At 37.2% G+C, this 22706-nt stretch overlaps 2 protein-coding genes across 2 annotated transcripts in view; one reads left to right on the top strand and one right to left on the bottom strand.

Annotated features, from left to right (window-relative positions):
* Positions 1-8740, top strand: part of slc39a10 (solute carrier family 39 member 10) — a 35127-nt gene extending 26387 nt beyond the window's left edge. The window contains exons 6-10 of the mRNA XM_052141817.1: positions 1786-1900; positions 2982-3290; positions 3399-3479; positions 5801-5991; positions 6273-8740. Coding sequence (XP_051997777.1) covers positions 1786-1900; positions 2982-3290; positions 3399-3479; positions 5801-5991; positions 6273-6425 — 849 coding nt within the window. The 3' untranslated portion in view covers positions 6426-8740. The remainder of the gene's footprint in view (positions 1-1785; positions 1901-2981; positions 3291-3398; positions 3480-5800; positions 5992-6272) is intronic.
* A 169-nt stretch (positions 8741-8909) lies between these two features.
* Positions 8910-22706, bottom strand: part of dnah7 (dynein, axonemal, heavy chain 7) — a 111663-nt gene continuing 97866 nt past the window's right edge. Inside the window, exons 59-65 of the mRNA XM_052142623.1 lie at positions 21572-21754; positions 19564-19701; positions 18942-19172; positions 15830-15982; positions 14069-14246; positions 11817-11920; positions 8910-9187 (exon numbers count right to left, since the gene is read on the bottom strand). Of these exons, the coding sequence (XP_051998583.1) occupies positions 8981-9187; positions 11817-11920; positions 14069-14246; positions 15830-15982; positions 18942-19172; positions 19564-19701; positions 21572-21754 (1194 nt within the window). The 3' untranslated portion in view covers positions 8910-8980. The remainder of the gene's footprint in view (positions 9188-11816; positions 11921-14068; positions 14247-15829; positions 15983-18941; positions 19173-19563; positions 19702-21571; positions 21755-22706) is intronic.

Below are 22706 nucleotides of genomic sequence, written 5' to 3'. Positions count from 1 at the left end.
AGTGCAAATATTTTTTAATAGCTTTTATTTCCATATTTCAAATGTAGTGGAAACATTTGATCAAGTGTGCAATATTCTTTTACAGGAAGCAAAGAAAAGGAATATTAATCTGTTCATAAAAATAGCAGTGTCGACACATTATTTAGTTGCATAACAATTGTTTTTGATAACTGCTGCGCATCTGCGTTTCATCGAGTCAACCAACTTCTGGCACCTAGAAACAGGTATTTCAGCCCAGGGTGAACAAACTACATTCCATTTCCTCTACATTTTTGGGTTTTGCTTTAGAAACTGCATTTTTAATGACAAGTTTTCAATGGGGTTGAGGTGAGGTGGATTGAGCTGGGCAGTCCTTACATCAATCCTTTTTGTCTGGAACTAAGATGTTGCTCGCTTACTCGTGTGTTTGGGGTAGTTGCCTCTTCGGCATAGGGCAACATAATCTCAAGTATTTTGATGTATTCAAACTGATCCATGATCTCTGGTATACAATAAAAAGGCCCAACACTGTAGTATGAAAAACAATCCGTACCATGATTTTTGCGCCACCATGCTTCACTGTCTTCACTGTGTACTGTGGCTGGAATTCAGTACTCGGGGGTTGCCTGACATACTGTCGATGACCACTAGACCCGAAAAGAACAATTTTACTGTCATCAGTCCACAGAATGTTTTGCCATTTCTCTTTGGGCCAATTGATATGTTCATTTGCAAATTTTAACCGTTTCTGCACGTGCCATTTTATCAACAATGGTGCTTTACGGGGGCTTCTTACTGATAGCTTCGCTTCGATCAAACGTCTTCTGACTAACCGTACTTACAGGTCATTTAAATGATCTTTGATCTTTCTGGAGGTGATGATTGGCTGAATCTTTGCCATTCGGACTATTCTTCAATCTGTTTTAACAGTAGTTGCTCGTTTTTGTCCATGTGGTTTGGGTTTTCTTTGCCATTTTATAGCATTTGAGATCATTTTAGCTGAGCATCCTATAATTTGCTGCACTTCTTTATACGTTTTCCCCTCTACTTTTGAATCAAATGACATTGTTCCTCCACACAATAATAATAATAATAATAATAATAATACATTTTATTATTTATAAGGCGCCTTTCTCGGCACTCAAGGACACCGTACAGGGATACATAAGACATTTAAAAGCACCAAAATTAAATAAACAACAACATTAAAAAAAGAGGTAGAGCAATTGATATCATGTGAGAGAGGCATTTTTGAACAGATGTGTTTTGAGTTGCGATTTGAAGTGGAAAAATGAATCGATGTTTCTAAGTTGGGGTGGTTATGAGTTCCGGAGACGGGGAGCAGAGCGGCTAAATGCTCTGCTCCCCATAGTGGTGAGACGTGCGGGGGGGACAGACAGGTGTATGAAGTGACATGTTTGAATGACAATGTTTGCATTGGCCCATTTTACTTCGCAATTCAGAAGGAAATATTTTTTTTATAACAATGTGTGAAACATTTGCTTCCTTCCTTAATAAAGGACAATTAAGGGCACCTGTTTTCTCACAGAATGTATGAATTCTTTAATTAAACTCCACACTGCTATTATTTTGAACACGCCCCTTTCAATGAACGAGTCAATTACTCAAGCAGCGTGCATGTCATGACAGTTGGTCTGTTGTTTTTCTATTACACTACATCTACCAGTAAATTATTTGCAATGCAGAAATATCATCTAAATATCACTACTACTAATAACAGTGGTTCATCAGGTTACTGATGTTGTACTGCTATTTTTTTTTTTAACATAACTGTACTTTCCACAGGGAAGCCTCTGCCAGAAGAAGAAAGAACAGGCAAAGATTGGGAGTAAATTATCAGACCACAAACTCAACAGGCGTTCAGATGCTGAGTGGCTCCATCTGAAAACTGTAACAGAGGGTGGGTTCTCCATTAATTCGTCAGACCCCAGCATGGTATATTTGGATTTTAAGTTGCTAATATACTGAACCCTTATAAGGAGGATACTATAAGAATGAATCAAAGCTGTTTAAAACGGCAAAGTTATACATAATGTAACGATATTTACAGGGTTCCCAAAAAAACCTTGAGAACCTGAAAATATCTGGAAATTTCAATACAAGTTAAGTTTTATCAAAACCATTTATGACAATGTATATTACCAGGAAAAATAATAATTTTGTCCCTCTTTTTAAAAAAATTATAATTTTAGTGTGATAAAATCACTTATTTAACCTTTTCTGTGTCGTTACAGTCAATTTTACAACTTCGTTGCCATGATGACGTAACGGTGACTGTAAAAAAAAGATGATTTAAACAACTTTACAGCTGAAATAATACCCAAGTTTTAGCAGAAAAATTCATTTAAGTGCTTTTATAAAATGTTTAGCTTTACATTTGAGCCATTTTAAACCCTCCAATAATTGGCCCCATTCACTTCCACTGTAAGATTAAATCAATGCAATTAATACAAAAATAATGCACTAAAAAACAATGTACGCAAATAATCATGACCGTACGACTATTCCATAAAAAAATTAAGTTCCTCCCAACATAGAAAGTCAAGCTTGAAGTACTATTGACGCATGGGTGCTGATGGAGAGCTGTGTACATGCATACAATTATTTTGATTAATGTATTGAATTATATTTATTTTGGGGCTTTATTAATTGGAATATCATGTAATTAGTTTATAAATGAATCGATTGACAGCCCTAGTTTTTGTATGATAGATCAATAAATATAGCTTTGTAACGATGTCTGATTTGTAAGGGACATTTGTAAAAAAAAATATTTTTTTTTTTTAAGTTGGATCTTGTCAATGAATTGGTCAAATAGGTTTATAAAATGGTAAGAATTAGAGAATCTGTCAGAATTTTAGTAATTCTTAAAAATTCTTACGTAGCCATCACAAACGTCTGGAAAGTTTTGTAAACGTTATGGAAATTGATTAGTAAAAATTGTGGGAACCAAAATTATTACATTTTACATTTTTATGCAGGAGAAGTTATGACGTGTGAAGCTGGGCACAATGACACTCAGATGATGGAGCTGCAGCCTTTGGATTCCCCCAGCAAGATGCCGCTGGCCATCGCTGATTCCGATCACACCTACAAAGAGGCAGTCAAAACAGAGGACAGTGGGACAAAGGCTAAGACAAAAAAGCATGGACACGGACATAGTCATGGCCATTCCCATCATGGGCACTGCCACTCTGACCAGGAAATGAAAGATGCCGGAATCGCCAGCATAGCATGGATGGTTATCATGGGAGATGGCATGCATAACTTTAGTGATGGACTTGCTATAGGTCAGTTTGTGTACAATGATCTGTGAAACCAGAACGAACCAGTTGGATTACTTTGTTTTACAGAAGGGCTTCTAAAGTATAAATTGAGGAACTGTTTCTCGCTTTCAGGTGCTGCTTTCAGTGCCAACATCACAGGAGGCATCAGTACTTCAGTAGCTGTTTTCTGTCATGAACTTCCCCATGAACTGGGTAAGTAGCTTAACTAGTAACAGAATGACTAGTGGAGAGACATCAAATATGGGAATGTTTGTAGCAGATCCACTTTCTTTTACTTCACCTCCAGGTGTGCAGTACAAGTAACAATCAAAGATCTCAACATGTGCTCTCATACTGAGAGAGGGCAAGGTTTAGTTTTAGGGTGACAGCAGCTAATCAGAGAAGACGTTCAAGCCCTCTTGCTGTGCTGCAGTCCTTCTGTGAGCAGTGACATTTTATTCGCAGTGATGTCCTTTATCTATTATCGACATCAACTCAAGAACATTGAGGAGGAGTACTCCAGCTGTCTGTCTGCGCATGGCTTTAAAGGGATAGTTCAACCAAAAATTAAAATGACCATTATTTTACTCACCCTCATGATGTTCCAAACCCAAATTACCCAAATTTATTTATTTTTTTCTTTCATGGAACACAAATGAAGAATGTTGATGTCACTCGACATTCAAACACATGAAAGTGTTTGTTGACTGAAGTCTCTAGTCCCTAACATTCTGATTAACATCTGTTTTTTGTTTTTTACTGAATAAAGAGTCATGTGTGTTTGGAACGACATGAGGGTGAGTAAATAACTACAATTTTCACTTTCAGGTCCCTTTTAATGTTTTAAGCGATGGTTCACCCTAAAATGAAAATTCTCTCCATTTACTCACCTTCATGCCATCCCAGATGTATACGACTTTCTTCTGCTGAACACAAATGAAGATTTCTTTTCCTAGAATATCTCTGCTCTGCAGGTCCATATAATGCATGTGAATGGTTATAGGAAATAAAGTCAGTATTAAAGTAATCCATAAGACTCTAGTGGTTTAAACAATGTCTTCTGAAGTGATCCAGTTGGTTTTGGGAGAGAACAGACCAAAATATAACTCCTTTTTTCACTGTACATCTTGTCATTGTGGTCTCTAGGCATGATCGTGATTTTAAGCACAATTACACTTCCTAGCGCTGGATGGTCCTTCAAACACTAATAATGTAGCAGCTGTCTTCGCCTGAGGCCCCATTTACTCCTTGCATTAGCATGCGTTTCATATCCGAAAAGCATCTGGATATTCTTTAGCTGAATTGCATGTACACATTGCAGTCAAATGCATCTCCACTGTGATCGGATAGAGATCCGATCAAAGTTACCGGCACAACATCTAAAACACTACTTACGAATAGCCATCAGAGGCTGTGATAACTGAAAATTCTCCGTCTTTTAGCAAAACATCGATTAATCATTTAAAAGCTTTACATCACTTTAACGGTCACATTTTTGGAGGCCGCCAAAACTACATTTTGGGTCCCTGAAGCACATGTAATGACATTCATCTTGTACTTTGCATAAACTTCTCATCTGAAACGCGAGTGAAGACTTGTTTTAAGCGAGCGTCGCAGTTGATTAGATAACAGGAATGAGACACGAGCAAGTGGGGATTTCAAGAAAGACACAAGATATTCCAAGTGTATTACAGTGGATTAATTCATGGAATATTATTCATTGTTTGGGTGACAGTATTGCAAGACGGCAGTGTCTGTTGTGTCCTTCACATTGCAATGGCTGAATTAGCAAAAAAGTAAGAGCACATGACACAGCGCTTAACGGAAGACTGTAGCGAATATCACGTAATTAATTACTGACGTAGTTTTATCCGAATAGTGAAATCATTTGCATTTACACCATCTTTGAATGTGGTCAGAACCTGTCCCTGACCACCTCCGAATGTGGTTTTAGTGGTCCGATAAGGATCCACTCATGCATCTCACGATACATTTACACCTGGCATTTAATGTGGTCCAGTGCAATCCGATAGCGATCTGATCACCGAAAACGATGTTAATGCAAGGTGTATATAGGACCTCAAGGCTCCCCATGCTGTGGCTGGTAAAAACCCGCCATGATAGGTTTTTTTTTACCACCCTGCAGTGCTGTTAATTGCCTTTTGACGAATGTTTTATCTGCCAGTTTACACAGAGTGAAGGTTTGGACTGGAGTGTAGAGAGGACTGAAGCTTGAGCAAATACAGCTCAAGAATTGATGGATCTGAAAGCCTCTTTCAAATATATTCCGTAATTAGCAGGAAAGGATGATGGTAAAGCAAACTGAATGAAGCGCATTTCTGCCGTCTTGCCTGTTTTCCCTGACTGATTGAATAGGACAGCCAGATCTCGCAGCAGTCATTGTCAATTTAAGCATTGGTTAACAGAAATACACTGGAGCAGAATCCAACGAATAGTCCCATATTGCTGAACTGTTCTTTATTGTTGTTCAATAATAGTGTACATTTCAGTTTTCTTTTCTGTTTCTGTTTCAGGTGACTTTGCTGTTTTATTGAAGGCTGGAATGTCAGTGAAGCAAGCTATTGTTTACAACGTCCTCTCTGCTCTGATGGCCTATATCGGCATGGTTATCGGCACAGCCGTGGGACAATACACGCACAACGTCACTGGCTGGATCTTCGCCATAACCGCTGGCATGTTTCTTTATGTGGCATTAGTGGACATGGTAAGTGACATGTTTTAATACTTCAGTTAACAACTGAAATTCAAAGAGATTATTGTAATCTGCCATTTCAGCTCCGCTTTGCTCAAGATTTGAGGTAATGTCTTGACTATATGAAACAATCATGTCTTTGTTCTGCAATGCTATGCAGCGAAACCTTGATTTTTATTTAATTTTTTTATTTAATTTTTTCCAGACTATGTTTGCTAATTGTTTGGCCTGTGTACTTTTACTAGTGATGCCCTGTTATTCTCCTAACATAAGTTCCTCCTCCTCCTCATCAGTTGCCAGAGATGCTTCATGGTGACAGTGAAGAACACAAGCGCTGTGAAATGGGGCACTTCATCCTGCAGAACTTTGGCATGCTCACTGGGTTTGGCCTCATGCTGCTGATTGCCATTTTCGAGGATCACATTGTGTTTGACTTTGGCTTCTAGCCGTTGACTGGCATCATTCATTACTTTAATCACACATGTGCTTTGCCTTTAAGTGGCTTTGTTTTGTGATGGTACAGTCCAGCATGCATGTCTAAATAGACCGCATCGGTGGCTTACATTGGACTTGGACACGCAGACAAACGTGTTTACATTTCATCATCTCGCATCTTTCCCTCTCTAGGCTACACAAACCGGTTACTGTTTTCCTTCAATACTCTTGTAGCTATAGCTGGATCTCAGTATGCTGGAGCTTTTTCTCTTTATTCCTTTTTGATTTGAGTAGGTTTATCCAAACAAACATATACACCTTGCATTTCTGAGAAGCACTTCCCAGTATTTGGGACTATCCCTTTAATATTGAAGTGTTGTTTTAGGACCGTGTCATTGATAGAATCACTCATTGCAGCTGCCCAGTTCAACAGTCACCCATTAATTTGAATGTGTTGAGCATTGTGTCATGTTTAGCTCTTTCATTCATTTGTATCTCACAGTCCATTCGTTGTAACTGATGTTTTGTGTCATGTACCTCTCTTGTGTCCACCATGGTAGTGTCAAGAACAAGTCACAGAACTGTGTGCTAAAATGGTGCAACGGAGCCCAACTGGCATTTTTTTTTTATTTATTAAGAAGAACTGGTCCGCATCGTGTATCGGGATTAAACACGACAAACATGATGCTTTTTAAAAAATAACTTTTTTCTTTGAGCTTTGCTGAAAGCTTTGACTACTGGTTTCTTACTTACACTATATGTATACTGTTGATAGTGATGGGAGAGTCCTCATTCTTACAATTTCATTTGTTTAAACATTTATTTTCTGCTATTAATATTATTGGTTAATATTGTACTGTTGTTTTGACCATGTTTGAAGTAAAAGGTGAGCAACAGTATAAATGAATCACCTCTGACACAGTGCTGCCGAAAGACCGAACACGTTGAGAAGGTCAATTAAAAAGTCCAGTATTAACTTTAATGCTGAAACACTGATACTTGAATGAAGAACAGTTAGATAAGCATATCTGTACATCAAGGAATAGATGATCTTTCTTTGGAATGTCTACTTATTCATTGATAATCATGATTATTTATCTGAATATAAATACAACTTATTTCCATATCAAAATGTTGCCATAGATAATGACTACACTTTTTATTTTATCCCAAACATCAAGGTTACAGTCAAGAAATAAAGTTAATAATCATCAGGTTCCCAAAAGGAAATTTGCTACTGAAGATTCTTATTTTTGTTAAACATGCTAGCATTTTGAAACATCTTTGTTGCTTTTTAATTATATTAAAGTTTTGTTATTGCTGGACTAGAGTTTTTTTGTGACAAATGCAAGTTCATAACTTTTTTTACATTGCCCAAATAAAGTAACGTTCCATACAAATTTGGGGAAAACCATTCCTTTTTTTTTTTTTTAATTTGTCAAGTTCGCTATAATGTCATTTACTTATGATAATCTAAACGCTTTCATTGTTGATTCCATCTTGTTATTGAAATTTCTTACATTTCAATTATTAGACTTATTTGTACTTGCATACAGTCAAATCTATACAACATCTCTTGATTGGTCCTTTTGTTGAATGTTGTTTTTGTTTTACAAGTTTTGATTGTGCCAAATAAGGTTCTGAATTTGACACAAACACTGCCTTTGCCCACAGTCACCTCCACACTTTCATGTTTGTTGCTTGAATCCTCTACCGTCATGAGTTTGTGGTGCTTGTTATGTGATTCATGCATATCTTGTCACCATGTGACCCATTTGTTTGTTCTCATGGGTATGCATCATTATTAATTACATTTGTCAATGTACATTATTGAATGGAAACATGCATGGGACAAATGGAAGAAGCAAAATGTTTTTGGCTGCATTTAATTTCTGCTATGAATTTTATTTAATTTTTTTCCACTAAAGTCCTTAATTTTTACAGTTTGATTGTAAAGCTAGTGAGTTTGGGGATCAAGTGCAAAAACCTAATCCCAGTTCACAGAGATTGTCTAAATTCTGTTTGTGTCTGTAAAATAAAATTTTCCATGTAGTTGTCGTTTTAATTTTAGATGTTAAAAACAGAGTGAAAGAAACCGCTCTAGAGCTCAACAACAATTGGAATGAAACCCCTTTGGAGGAGTGTTGCAAAGAAATAGTTCAATTAAAAAGGACCATTCAGATATCAAGCCAAAAGATCCATTACTTACATTTTGTAATGTCAAATCTGGACAATAAAAAAATAATTTTGTTTACTTGACCATTAAAAGTTCCCATTGTTGCAGATTGTCTGTGCTTTCTTTGTCAGAAGAAAAAAATAAAGTTTGCAAAGAGTATATAGTGTGTTTGAGGTTATTAACAATCTTATCTAATACATCTTAATAAATTATTCTATTACATTTTGGGAAAACTTTGCCTCAAGTGTTTAATAAATAGTATCAGTTTTTACTTTGATCAGGTATGTCCAAGTGAACATTACAGATGTATTATTATACCAAAATAATAGACTGCCACATATAGTGTACCTCACTGAGGGTTGAAAGGACACTAGATGCGGAGCAGCATATCTATGAGTTAAGCTGACACAGTAAGGCCACCCCACGACGGATCCAGTGCTCTGGGGGCACATCTGAATTTAGCGCCATAGCAATGACATAGTTGGTGGAGTGACCTGTAGTAGAAAGAGTTCCTCGTCTCTCGCTGGTCTTGTATACAGGAGACACGTAGCACATCCGATCGGGAATGTCCTGCTTCTTCATGGGTTTCAGCCAAATCTGCAAACGGACAGTATGATAAGTTTGAAAGTTTTTTTCTCTACTATCAGTTCTCATTTCTATCCTTCTACCATATTCGTTTTTAAAATAGCATTTTATTGTGATATATCATTGGTTATTTCATCATTTCTAACAGAATGAAAAAAATCACTTTCAGTCAATAAGGAGTCACTGATATGAATAACAATATGGTAAATCAACATTGTCTTTTAATCCAATCTTTCAATTTTGGTGTTTAGTGACGGACTATTTTCACCAAAAATACGTTACGAGACCTTTATCAGACCTCTGGAAAAAAAAAAAGTCATACGTTTTATTAAAATTGTGAAAATCTAATATGAGTTTATTTATTTGCTAGTTTTAGGTGAGATGCATTCTGTTGAAATTAATCATGGCTTTGAAGAAATTAGCATTTCAAAGTTGTTTTTACCAAAAGTAACAAATGCATGTTTAATAAAGTTCCGTTCTAGTCAAAAACTTCTGGTAATAAGTTGTTCTGGAATGTCTGAATATTAAATAGCATTGAATGCATTATTTATAGTGGCAACATGCATTGTGCTAAAGCAGACGGGGAAAGATTTATTTCATTTTTTTCTCTTCATGTTCTGTAATATTTACCAACCTGTTTGAATATCTCACCTAATATGGTATCCATGCATTGTATAGACATAATTAGCACTTCTTTCCCCTTCAGTATTAAATACCAAATGTTTTATTGTGTAAAGTTTTCGGCTCAAACTCCCTATGCTTCCAGAGGCCCCAAGATGATGACTTGGTTTTATTGTAAGATGATGAAAAGATCTGCCTTCAAGGAAATCTGTAAAATGTGTGAAATCTGAAATATAAGTCAGCGCTGCAGAACCTCTGCTGGGTATAATGATGCAGAAGTTCAGATTTCCCTTTGTACTTGCTTTTGCTTATTATGTGGTACTGAATAGAGAATAACGTGTTGGGTGTGTTGCGGTTGAGATTGTATTTGTGTTGAGATGAAAGTCAACATGAAATCAAAATGGACCCTTTTTACTTAATGCACATACATGGTCTTGTGCATGATTCATCAATACATAGTTTCCCAAAAATAATCAAAATGTAATAACTTTTCTTTTGGTTGACGTCACCAAAATGTTGAAGACTATTGTTTAATGTGAATGTTGGTTAATGTTAACCAATAGCCAAATAGCTATTAAGGCTAATAGTTAACGCAGTAATGCTGATTAACATTAATAATAATAACAATAATGGTAATAATATCAAATAATGCTCAATTTGAATCTAAATCTTCAGCCTCCGCATCTCAGTTAAAAAGTCTCAAAGGTGCATGCCGGCAAACTGCAAACTCGCGTTCAGGTCTGGATTCCATGATCATGATCTGATCAATCATATGGTTAAAATGTTGTCATTTTCTTCTCATTAAATATCCTTTTGACTTCGAAATGCACTACATTACGAGTTGTGAATGTTGTTTCATGTTGTCTTTCAAAACCTCTTGCATATCCATTCTGTTTTCTCATGCCATGAGCTATCTGTTGTGTGGCCGGCGTAACTTTGTCACTTGATGACAGCCGATAATCTCATTCTTTTTTTTTTTTAAATCCCCCTTTCTCCTTAACTTTGGAGTGCCCAATTCCCACTACTCCTCATGGTGTTGCAGTTACTCACCTCAATCCGGGAGTCCAGGGCTGGACTGTAATCTGGCATACCGGGCATTTTCCCGGTGGGTCGACACGCTTTGAGGCCGTTCAGGGGCAGACTGGCCATTGGGAGAACCGAGCGGGTCAGTGGGTTGGCAACAAAACGGTCCGAATGGGCCACGATAAGCTAAAATGAGCCGCGTTATGCAGAACTGACCACAAAATTGCGCCACGATAAGGAAGTGTGCATGACACCACAGAGACTCACAGCATGTGGAGGCTCATGCTACTCTCCACAATCCACGCACAATTTACCACGTGCCCCATTGAGAGCGAGAACCACTAATCGTGACCACAAGGAGGTTACCCCATGTGACTCTACCCTTCCTAGCATCCGGGACAATTTGGTTGCTCCTGGTTGGAGTCTCTCAGCACACCCTGGATTCAAACTCGTGACTCCAGGGGTGATAGTCAGCGTCAATACTCGCTGAGATACCCAGGCCCCAATAATCTCATTCTTTAACAACTGGACTAATTTGAAGACGAAAGATAAGGACCTGAAAGTGTGGATGCTGCTCAACATTGTAATTTAACATTATGATTAGCTGGTTCATATTTTGTGCATGGCTACATATGCCCTGCTGCTGTAAAATGAGAAAATGTCATAGTTTCTATCAGAATTGCTTCTTGTTTCTATAGTTACTGTAATAGTAATAACCCTGCAGGCAAATCTTTTTTTAACTGTATTGAAACCTGCCGGTATTTGAGGGTTTTATACATTTTACTCTGATTGAAAAAATGTAATTCCACTGGAGTGACATTCCTGTGAATTTAATCTCTCTGTATAAAAAAAGTACCCACATGAGAGGCTGCCATCAGCCTCATTGAAATATTATAATATGTAGCTGAAGGTTAAATCAGTTAATACAGCTGTATTTTTTGTAAAATTATGCAATCATTGTGATACAAAGTGAAGCCAAGTAAGGAAATTCTCATACCGCAGGCATGGTGTCATGCAGGATTTTGGGGAAAGATTCGGCCAGTCGTTTTGTCCTCCGATCCCAGCGGGCACCATCCAAGTAAAGGCCACGGATGTAAACGCCTGATAATAGCATACACACACACACACACACACACACACATTTTAAATATTTAAATACATCCACTCTTACATTGAAAGTAACACAAAAGGCCATTAGTTCAGATAAATATGTTTACAGAAAACTTGCAGGTCGCAAATGTCAGTATCCAATCATTCATATCAAGGATACAAATAAAAATGTGTCCACACACTGCGATACCAAGTAATAGCTGATACTAAACAGTATCTAGCCAGCTGTTTATGTGAGTTTGTACGGCTATGGCTCAGGTGGTAGAGCGGGTCGGCCTCTCGATTCCCGGCCCACTTGACTCCACATGCCGAAGTGTCCTTGGGCAAGACACTGAACCCCAAGTTGCTCCCAATGGCAGGCTAGTGCCTTGCATGGCAACTCTGCCATCATTGGTGTGGCTCAACAAGTGTATGTTCATGACCCCAGCTTAGCTGAGATATGCAAAAAAAATTATTTCACTGTATATGTGCCAATATAAAATGTGTGACAAAAATAAAGGCTTCTATTGTAACACAAGCTCAATTAAATGCACTGTTGGGTTCCAAAATGTGTCAGAGCAAAGTTCATAACACAACGCAAGTACACATTGCATTCTCAGCGTTGCCACAAGGGGCAGAATTGCAGACAGTGTTAACTGTCCACTTCTAGGGGGATTTTTGTCTTTCAAATCAATAACTAATAGCGCAGCAACAGCTTAAAGAGAATATTGCCGAGCAAGTAAGTTAAAGTTAATATATTTATAGCAACATACCTGAATAATAGCCTCAAAGTTTCATGGCAAAAATGTTTTAAAATAACTCTTTTGCCTTCTTGAGTGCTGAGGTTTGTTATCGCCACAGAGAGCCCCTTTACACAGACAACAGAAAGCAGTTTATTGCAATAAAGCTGCTAAAGACTGGCATATGCATTTACACGCACTGTGTGATTGGCTTTCTCTTTACGACCATGTACATGTGGCTTGGTTAGAAAGCAGCTTTATCCACAGCAATGTCATTTCCTCATGATGCTTGTGTAAATAACAAATATGGGATCCGAGAAAGACTTATTAGTTTATTCTGTTTCTTAGATTTATTCCCAGATAATCCAGAGGTGTTGCTGTGTTTGCTTCCTTAACTATCTATTATAAGCTGCAGAGGAACTACACTGCAAAAGTGGGGTTTCCCTTTGACTTCAAACTCTGGGATTCCCCCAATGTATTTCAGTGCATTTACACAGAAGTGAGTGACAGTAGTCGATATTTTAAATAGGTGTGTATAAATGGCTATAGTTTATAGTGGATGTGTTTTTTTCCTTTTCCCACTGTACTCTCAAAAATATTTTAATTCTTTCCACTACGTTGACATGTTGTATGGCTCCATCCTATGATGTTAGTTATCCGGTCTGTTCCACACATGCACATGAGCACTTGCACAAACACAGCTTATGTGTTTACATGGCCACATTTATCTTTGAGAAATCCAGGAGTGTTAAAACACTTTCTCTTAATTTCTTAAATGGGGTAAGGAAAATTACATCCTCATTTGCAAAAACCCTGGAATAAACAATTTTCTTAAGTGCGTGAAAACGGGGTCAGTAACGCAAGAATGCACGTAAAGTATGTTCAACCAGACTGTGCATTGGCAATGGGATGGCCAAGCACTCGAGTAAAGTACAGTATGTATCTGGTCTTTGTTTGCAAATCCAGAATCCATAATCTCACTTCAAGCCTGTGCACATGTTCGAGGGTCCCAAAAATGAAGATTAATCAAGATATACATACAGACATGCAATAACTAAAAACTCTCCCCATAATATACACTCTGAATGAACTCTACAAAAAAGTGAGTAGACCAACACCAAGTATCTACTAAAACGCAAACACACACATAAACAGTGCCACATGCAGTGTGTGATGGCCTCAGATAAATGGGTTCCCTCTGGAGAGATGCTCATCATGCACTGATGAAAGAGCAGCAGGGGTCTGATGTCACAGCACTGTAATGTTGACTCTGATTGATGGCACTCATCCACGGCAAGGGGTTAATGAAACTGTGTATTGCTCTTTCCATTTGGCTCTTGTTATCCATTTCCCTTTCGTATATTTTACATTTCATACTTGTTAACTCGTTCTTTCTTTTCTCCCACCCTCTTTGTCTCACCATCCTCTGGGGAGATTGTGTACTCCTTGTCGTCCATGACTTCAAAGTCGAAGCTGAGCAGGTCAATGGGAATGGTGTATTTTCGGGCGTAATTCTGCTGACTTCCAGTGAGGAAGGCCTGAGTGAAGAAGAAACCTGAAACCCAGAACACTGCAGGAATGCCATCCATGTACCAATCCTGTGTGGATGACACAGATGATACCAATGTTAAAGACTAATCAGAACCAACAAACAAACATAAAAAGAACCATAATATTATCACAAACACATTGACTCTAAACACAGATGACACTTCTCTTCTGAGTGCTTAATCTCATTCACGCACAGTGTTTGGTTGTTTACAGGAGTGAAAATCTCATTCTATAACTGAATTAACTCAACCATGGTTTTAACATACATTAATGTCCAGTGAGAGCATGCACGTTTCTTTTTGCAGCACAAAACACCAACAATTAGCTCTGGCTATCACTATTTCAGTCATTGCAATTACTAGAGTCACCCCGTGTTCTGTATACACACACAAAACTGTAGTTTAGAGGATACGCTCCATCATTTAAATGCAATTTTCACTTCCTAACTTTGCATTGTGTGTGTGGACTATTTGTGATCACAACTGATTCTAATTTCATAACTTGAAGGCCAAAAGAAATCTTTGGAATGTAATAGGCCCCTAAAGTAATTGTGTCTAAAAGCATGTTTTCTTTTATTGAATGGAAGGGCACTTATATAATACATTTGCAGTACGGTCTTTTGCAGAGGTAGTGCTGTAATCTGAGCTCAGTGAATAAGACAGTGAGTCAGTAGCATTTCATGTGATTTTCACATGGCTCAATGCACAATAGAATTTTCTGTTTGAGCTACACTCACTGAGCACTTCATTAGGTACACATGTACAACTACTTATTCATGTGATTATCTAATCAGCCAATTGTGTGGCAGGAAAGCAATGCATAAAATCATGCAGATCAGGAGCAGGTCATGCAGGTCAGGAGCTTCGGTTAATGTTCATCTTAACCATCAGAAAGGGGAAAACATTTTGATCTCAATGAATTCGATCCTGGCATGATTGTTGGTGCCAGGCGGGCTGGTATGAGTATTTCTGTAACTGCTGATTTCCTGGGATTTACATACACAACAGTCTCTAGAGTTCACTCAGAAAGAGGCCCAAAACAAAAAACATCCAGTGAGCAGCAGTTCTGCGCCTTGTTGGTGAGAGAGGTCAACAGAGAATAGCCAGACTGGTTTAAGCTGACAGAAAGGCTACGGTTACCCACTCTGTACTATTGTAGTGAGCAGAATAGCATCTCAGAAGGCACAACATGTCGAGCCTTTCTACAACTGCAGAAGACCATATCAGGCTCTTTATTAGGACCACATTGTTCCTATTAAAAAGTGCTCAGTGAGTGTATAATCAGAATACCGTGTTGAATTTTCCAATGACTGACTAGAAAACAACCAATTTATAGTAAATGTTTTAAACTGATCAATTGAAATCCCACCCATTAATATATACAGTATTGTGATTATGGAATCCAAATATGTAACATTCAAATTTAAGTAAGGAAAAGTTTTTCTCTCATATGCATTACATTGTGTGTAATTCTAACTTTTGGGGATTTTGTTTGACTAAGCAAATGTTGCAAATGTGCAATTTCCTTACCAAATAAAGTGGCCCAATCTATGGCGAAATCATCAAGCGTCATACTAATACAAACACAGTGACACAGTAACATAAATATGCTTTATGACTTCAGAGCTTACATGTAAAAACTTGAGTCTGTCTAGAAAGTCATTAATGTAGCTTCCCAGTGGTTTGAGGCTGGGATACGACTTCTTCATCCACATGGCAGGGATGCGACCCTTCAAAATACTGCTTACTACCTCCTCAAGCTCAGAAGACATAACCACCAGACCCTATGACAGTGGATACACAAACACACATTCACAAATCTTTAATGTCTATAATAAATAGATATATGTATGATCAATTTATATTCATTATGCAACAATTTTTCTAGGTCCTGGGTCTTTTGGCGCCTTAAAGATACGATATGATCAAAGACAAATATACAATGCTTTGCTTTACCTACAAGGGTATGCTAAAAAACCTTTTGTAGTACTGCATAGTTAATAAATATTTCACCAAGAGGGCATTTGAATGAGGATGACGCTTTTGTACATTCATCAATGGTGTCATACTTCTCTCTGATTGCCATTGCCACACTACATAACAGAATCCATTTTTAATGTCTAATGAAAAGTTGTCATTTTGTAATCTTCTTTATCTCCATCCAAGGGACTGCATTTAAACTTATGCATCTGGTGTGGTACAGAGATGTGTGATTAGAATAATGATGAATGAGGGATGGAAATCAAGCTTCAGTCAGGAATTATTTTAGGATATAAAATTTATTATTTTAGATTTAGATTATAGGATTAGGGTTCACAATGCATAAATGAAAGACTTGGTTATGATCAGATTTTAGAACTCGCCCTGCGGGATGAGCAATGCTAACTTGGATCAGAGCTGTCAGACACACTAAAGGAATAGGAGGCTCAGTATGATGGCTTGTCCTGGGGCAGGATGAATTGTCCTTATATATTTCAGCAGGAAGTGTATGTTCATAGAATTTTTAAAAGTTTGCATATCTTCCAATAAAGGTGTGTGGAAAATATGAGCAGTGAAATTTTTCAACTAAAGATAAATGTAGTGGATGGTATGATGCAAAGAGTAGAAACATGGCATTATGAAGCTTTCCTGATTTTATTATATGAATAAAGGTTATTGTAGTGTGATAAATTGTTAAAACAATTAAGAAATTAATCATGTCCCTGACCTGAACACAAATTCAGTAATGAGGGATTTCCTGCCCTCTGAGTATGTATTTCTGTTGGAAGTACTACATTTGTCTTTTTGCAAATCCGCAGGCAACTTTGCCATTAAACCTCACTTTCTAAAAGCAGGCAGCACAGAATTAGAAAAGAGCAGGGGTCTTGCCACATGCTTTAAGTTGAACAATAAAAATATGAAGTCTAGCACATCCAGCTCAACACAACAAACATTGACTTAACCAATGATGTGAGTTTGGGGCAGGATCTATCTTTTTGTTTGATCAAAGGCAGATGGGGGGCATATTAGGAAAGACTGTTTGAAAATAATATTTGTTTTTGCAAATCTTTCACTGGCGCTAGTGGCGCAGAAATTACACACATCAGCTTTAAAAGGGACATGTTATGACGAATCAAATTTCAGAAGTCAAATCTTCTTAATGCAATAAAAGCAATTATTGAAACCAAGTTGCAAAAACGCCTCATTTTCTACTTCCGCGACTTCTCTACGCCACTAGGGGGCTCATTAATTCCTGACCACCTCTACAGCGGAAAAATATCAATGCCTACTTTGCATCATCACACCCTTGGCCCCGCCCACTGGAGCTCCATTCATACTCAGAGAGAGAGAGAGAGAGAGAGAGAGAGAGAGAGAGAGAGAGCAGGACAAACAGGCCTAGTGTGGCCTAATTAATCCTGAACACCATAGGGGACCCATCTGAACTATTTCAAATAATTTTTGTATATAAACATGCACTACACAGATGTCTTTAACCATTGTCATGTATCTTGTGCCACTTTTAAAAAGACGTGTGTCAACTGTTGGTTTGAGCACAAAGTCCTCCGTGCTTGTGAACCAGTTTTAATATGATTTAGGCTTTGCAAAGGAACTGTTAAGCATGGGGCAGTTAAAAACTCTTTTGGACTGATCGCAAAACGTAAGTAAAAAGTTTCATTCACGAATATTTCAAATGTCACGACTTAACAGTTGTACTTGGGATGAACAGTTTAATATATTTGGATGCATTGTGTTGGATGTGCATTAAGTGTAAACCCTGAAATGTAGTTTTATAATGTTGTGGAGCTTGTTCATTCTCTTCTGATTGAATTTAAAATATACTGTATATATGGCTATATTTGAGGGGCTGCACGATGTTAGCCACTCATAATAGTGTGCATTTACGTTGAAGTTTTAAGGAGGTGCTGAGGCCAAAACAGAGTGTTTCAGTCAAAAGGCCAGAGTCAGGGTGGAAAATGATCATATATTATTAAATTATGACTGTTTAGGTGCAAAAACTTTGCTAAAATTATCAGTGGACTTCAGTGAAGATAATACAATTATATATATATAAAAAAAGATGTTCTTGTTCATTACGGGTTCATGCACACAGTGTTAATGACATGCAGTGACATAGAGGAGGAGACACTTTCACACTATTTCTGTGAAGATAATAGAATGAAGAAACTAAAAATCTTAAAGGTCTTCTTTTATGTGAAACAAGGGCTTGTGGGTTTACATGGAGAGCCTTAAAATAACGTGTGAAAGTGAAGTTTTTAGGACAAAAATATTTTACTATTGCAAATTTAATATAGTATAATTAAATATAATCAAATATAATTTAAAAAGAACAACCGTGTAAATGTAAAATGGACCAAGACTAAAGTTAATGATGAATAAATTAAGGTGTGTGAATTACACATATGACAAATAATCCGGAAAGCCCTAAAACAGACAACTAATCTTCATAATTGCAATTATTTGTTTGACAATTAATCATCAGCAAAATTTTATAATCGTGACAGCCCAAGCCCTGGTAACTGAATGTGAACAAAATGAATGTGGCTAACTGGACCATGCTATGAGCATATGGATAGGAAATTTGCTCAAAATAACAGCTGAGCTTGTTACTATTCTGACAGCAATGCTTCTGTCAGACTGCAAATTCCCACTTTGAGTCCAATTTGTGCTCCAACCAGAAAGAATGAGGACTTGAAAACATGATGGACTGAAGTGCTAAACCTCAACCTCAGCTAATGTTCTGACCTTGATGGCCTTTTGGATGTTGGCACAAGAATCCCGGATGGTCTGCAGGAGTTTGTTGAATCGTCCCATCTCTTGCACCAGCACTGTGTTCATGCTTTGGTTGTAGCTAGTTGGGAACTTGCGCATGGAAGCATCTATGTCGAAGTCTTGAGGAAGTTTATTAAGAATATCTGCAGCCACCTCGTACACCATGTCATCCGAGGACGTGGCACTACCACCTGAAGAGCGGGACTATGAGGGAAAATCGAGCATGTTCATTTTATATGGTGACCCCATGGGGATAAGACAAAAGTGCTCAGAGAAGTGGTTCAATTGTTGAGCCCAGGACTCTATCATCAAAAATTTCACTCAAATCATTAAATCAATAAAAACATTGCATAGTTCAAGATAATAGTTCAAGAGCAACTTTTTACTTTGATGTAAAACTTTCAACAATGCAGCAATGGAACAGCTTAGACCAGCATGGATTTCCATGCTGGTTTAAGCTGATTTGAGGCTGATTTTGCTTGGCCATCTGATGGTTAGTGCTGGTTGAACTGGCAGCCCATCATAGCCATGCTGTTCACCAGCAAAAACTGCTGGTCAACCAACATGGTCTTTCTGGTAAAATGTGTTGGCGCACCTCAGTGAGAAGAATGCTGTCAAAGAGCAGCTGGGTTTCCACTTGGTCCTTAGTAATATCAGCATTGGCATTCATGCCAAAGACTTCAGGTGAGGGAATTAGAGGAAGTGTCTTGGTGTACTCAACGTAGCTGTGATACTGGAAAAGAAACAATCAGGGAAGGCAAAACTAAATAATGGCATGCACTTAAAAAAAGGCTACCCTTGAGATTGTTGATATTTATAATAATGGCTATGCAAATGACATTCATGAATAAAAGATTTCTAGAGAAAATGCCAAATAAAATTGGGCATAGATTATACATGTGCTTGCAAATAAATCAGACGTCACCACTGGCAGCAACCTGCTGTGTTTAGTTATTGAACTTATAGTTCATTATACTTTTAGAACTTTTAGAAAGAGGCATACCACTGCATCTCCAAAGACATATGTTTTGATTACTAAAGTCAATTATATCTGCAGGCATTTTAAACAGCTCCCAAAACCATATAATGCTGGAGGGTTTCTGACCTACAGTAATGAGCTCACAGACACCCAGATGCTCTCAAACTTGAGTTTGTACAAAGACAGTCATTGTTTTCACTTGTTATTGCTTTCTCTTGGGTTTTGTCTTGAATGAGAAATCTGGATCTGCTGAGCTGCATACTGTCCTCCTTTGAAAGAAATATGACTGTGGAAGAAGAATCAAGCTGTGATTCTGTATGGTTTCTGAACCAGTGTAGATAACCTCTTAGAATTTTATATGAAGACATATTGAACTTCCTTTAATGTTAACTGTAGAAATTCTGTCTGAAATAACCTCTCCACAACTGGACAAGTTTTTGGACAATAAAATATATTTTTGAATGGTTGATAACTCAAACTCAATAAATGTTTCTCCTCTATCTGCTAATTCAGGGAAAAAAACAGATTCTCAGTCTGACATAGAAAAGCCTATAGATGATTATAGATTTATTTTTTCCCCCAAATTATCCAGCAGTTGTTCAACCCATAGTAATTGACCCTTAGCTAAGCCCCACCTTAAAAGCATTTCTGACCAATCCTATTTTAGCAACTGCTGACATCTGCCTTTTTATGCTATCTGACTAGTGTTTGCTTTCTTCCAATGAGAGTCTATGGGAGTAATGTGTGTTAGAGTAGGAATTTTGGAATTTTATAGAAATGCTAAAAAAAAATTGAACATTTTGTTGGGTCACTTGTAATAGTGACATGAGTTTCCTAGGAAGTTTCCTCTTTCTTTTTAAAAATCTTTAAATAAATCTCGAGAAGAGCATGCTATGGATTAAACTGTGTCAGCCCTCATTCTCAATTGAAAATGTATAACATCAGCATTGAACTAAAGATAATAACTTAACGTTAATTAATTTATGCATTGATTCAGGTCTTATTAAAGATGATAGTAAATAAAGAGTTTGCGGCATCAAAGTGAGTGTGTTATGAGAGGTTATGAGCACTTCTGTTCACTTACACTAATGTTGTCAGGTGTGTATTGCCATCAAATGATGCATTTCTCTTTTCAAGTTACTGAGATAACTATTTGCCTCAATTCTGATTCACAGTCTCCACAGTTTTCAATCAAATTACTGTTTAATTTAGTAATGCATTATAATCAATTCCTTTATGAGGCTTAGCAAAGGGTCAATACTTGTTGAGGTTTAGACTATTCGAGGAAATAATAAAAAAGCTTGAATATTGTGCTTACAGAAGTGATGTTGGTTAGTAATCTGCTCTGATCCCACTGTGATAATATGACCATAGTGTGCTGTTCTCTTAGAAAACACATTACAAAACATAAGATAGCCAGCAACTGGGTGACATGAACATTTATCCCACAATAATGTCTCTATTATCTTCTATTAATGTCTAATACTAAAATCTTCCACATAAACGATTTTTGCAAATACCCTTATAATATGTTTAATACATTTAACACCAGGATTTGTCTTGCTAATGTTCTATAAAGAATGAAGATATAACTAATTTGTCAGTTTAGCGTGATGTGTCTTACATCTCCTTCAGATGGTGAGTAGTACAGGCCACTGGGGTCAAATTTGTAATCGAGGTCAATGATCTCGGGTGTGTAGAAGATGGAAAGGATTGTGCCCAATGTTCTGCGATCCCAGTCGTCTGTGACTCGACCTCCATAGTTACACTCTCCTGTCATATAGCGAAGAGCATCAAATGGAATCTCCTAGAGAAGACACATAAAACAAGAGACATTATATTTAGCCTGCACTGAACAAAACAATATTAGTTTTTAAACTAACATTAGAGTAGTTTCTAAATTATGCAAATCAGTCCTACAAAATTTTCCTTCTGAGCAACACTAAAGTTGAAAAAAAGTTAAACTATACCTAACATGGTAGGTGAAAAACTCTGGGATGGTCAGACTAACAAAGCAAAATGTTTCATTAATAATCTTACAGTAATTATCTGCATTTAACCCTCTGGGTTCTGAGGGTGTTTTGGGCCTTGGAGATGTTTTGACATTTGTGCTTTATTCAGTTGCTTAAACACACATTAATAGCTAAAGTCTGATAACACTGTATTCAGCACGAACTGGGCTACAATAATATGTGTGCAACATGTGTGTACATGTTTGTATTTTTGAGAAAATAACGTTCATGCATGGTTTTTAAAAAAACAAAATTTTTAAGTAATTGAAATAAGGCCATATAACACATACTAAACATTTGTCCACAAGACTTTTGAGAACTGGATCTTGTAGCCTAGAGTTTTTGCTACAGAATGATGTGAAAACCATCCTGATCACTCATTCATACAACCCAATAAAGTCATTTCACTTTTGTAAGACAAAACTTTTGTAACTTTTGTTAGAACGGTCATATGCGAGGAGGCGTGAACTATCATGAATATTGATTGTAATTCACACCTGAGGAGACAAAAGACCCTCCCCTCGGCCTATCAATGAGGAATGTGACAGAAAGAGAATGAATGTGAGGAGACTTAATGATCAAAATCAAATTTTAGGTTAAAAGAAGTAATCTGACTGTACATTTTCTTTACATAAAGACTTAACTTAATTTTAGACCTACACTACCATTTAAAAGAAGTCTCTTCTGCTCACCAAGACTGCATTTATACAGTAAAAACAGTTATATTGTAAACAGTTTTCTATTTGA

The sequence above is a fragment of the Xyrauchen texanus genome, chromosome 14, assembly GCF_025860055.1.
Source record: "Xyrauchen texanus isolate HMW12.3.18 chromosome 14, RBS_HiC_50CHRs, whole genome shotgun sequence".
NCBI lineage: Eukaryota > Metazoa > Chordata > Actinopteri > Cypriniformes > Catostomidae > Xyrauchen > Xyrauchen texanus.
This window is presented reverse-complemented; position numbering and strand designations above follow the sequence as displayed.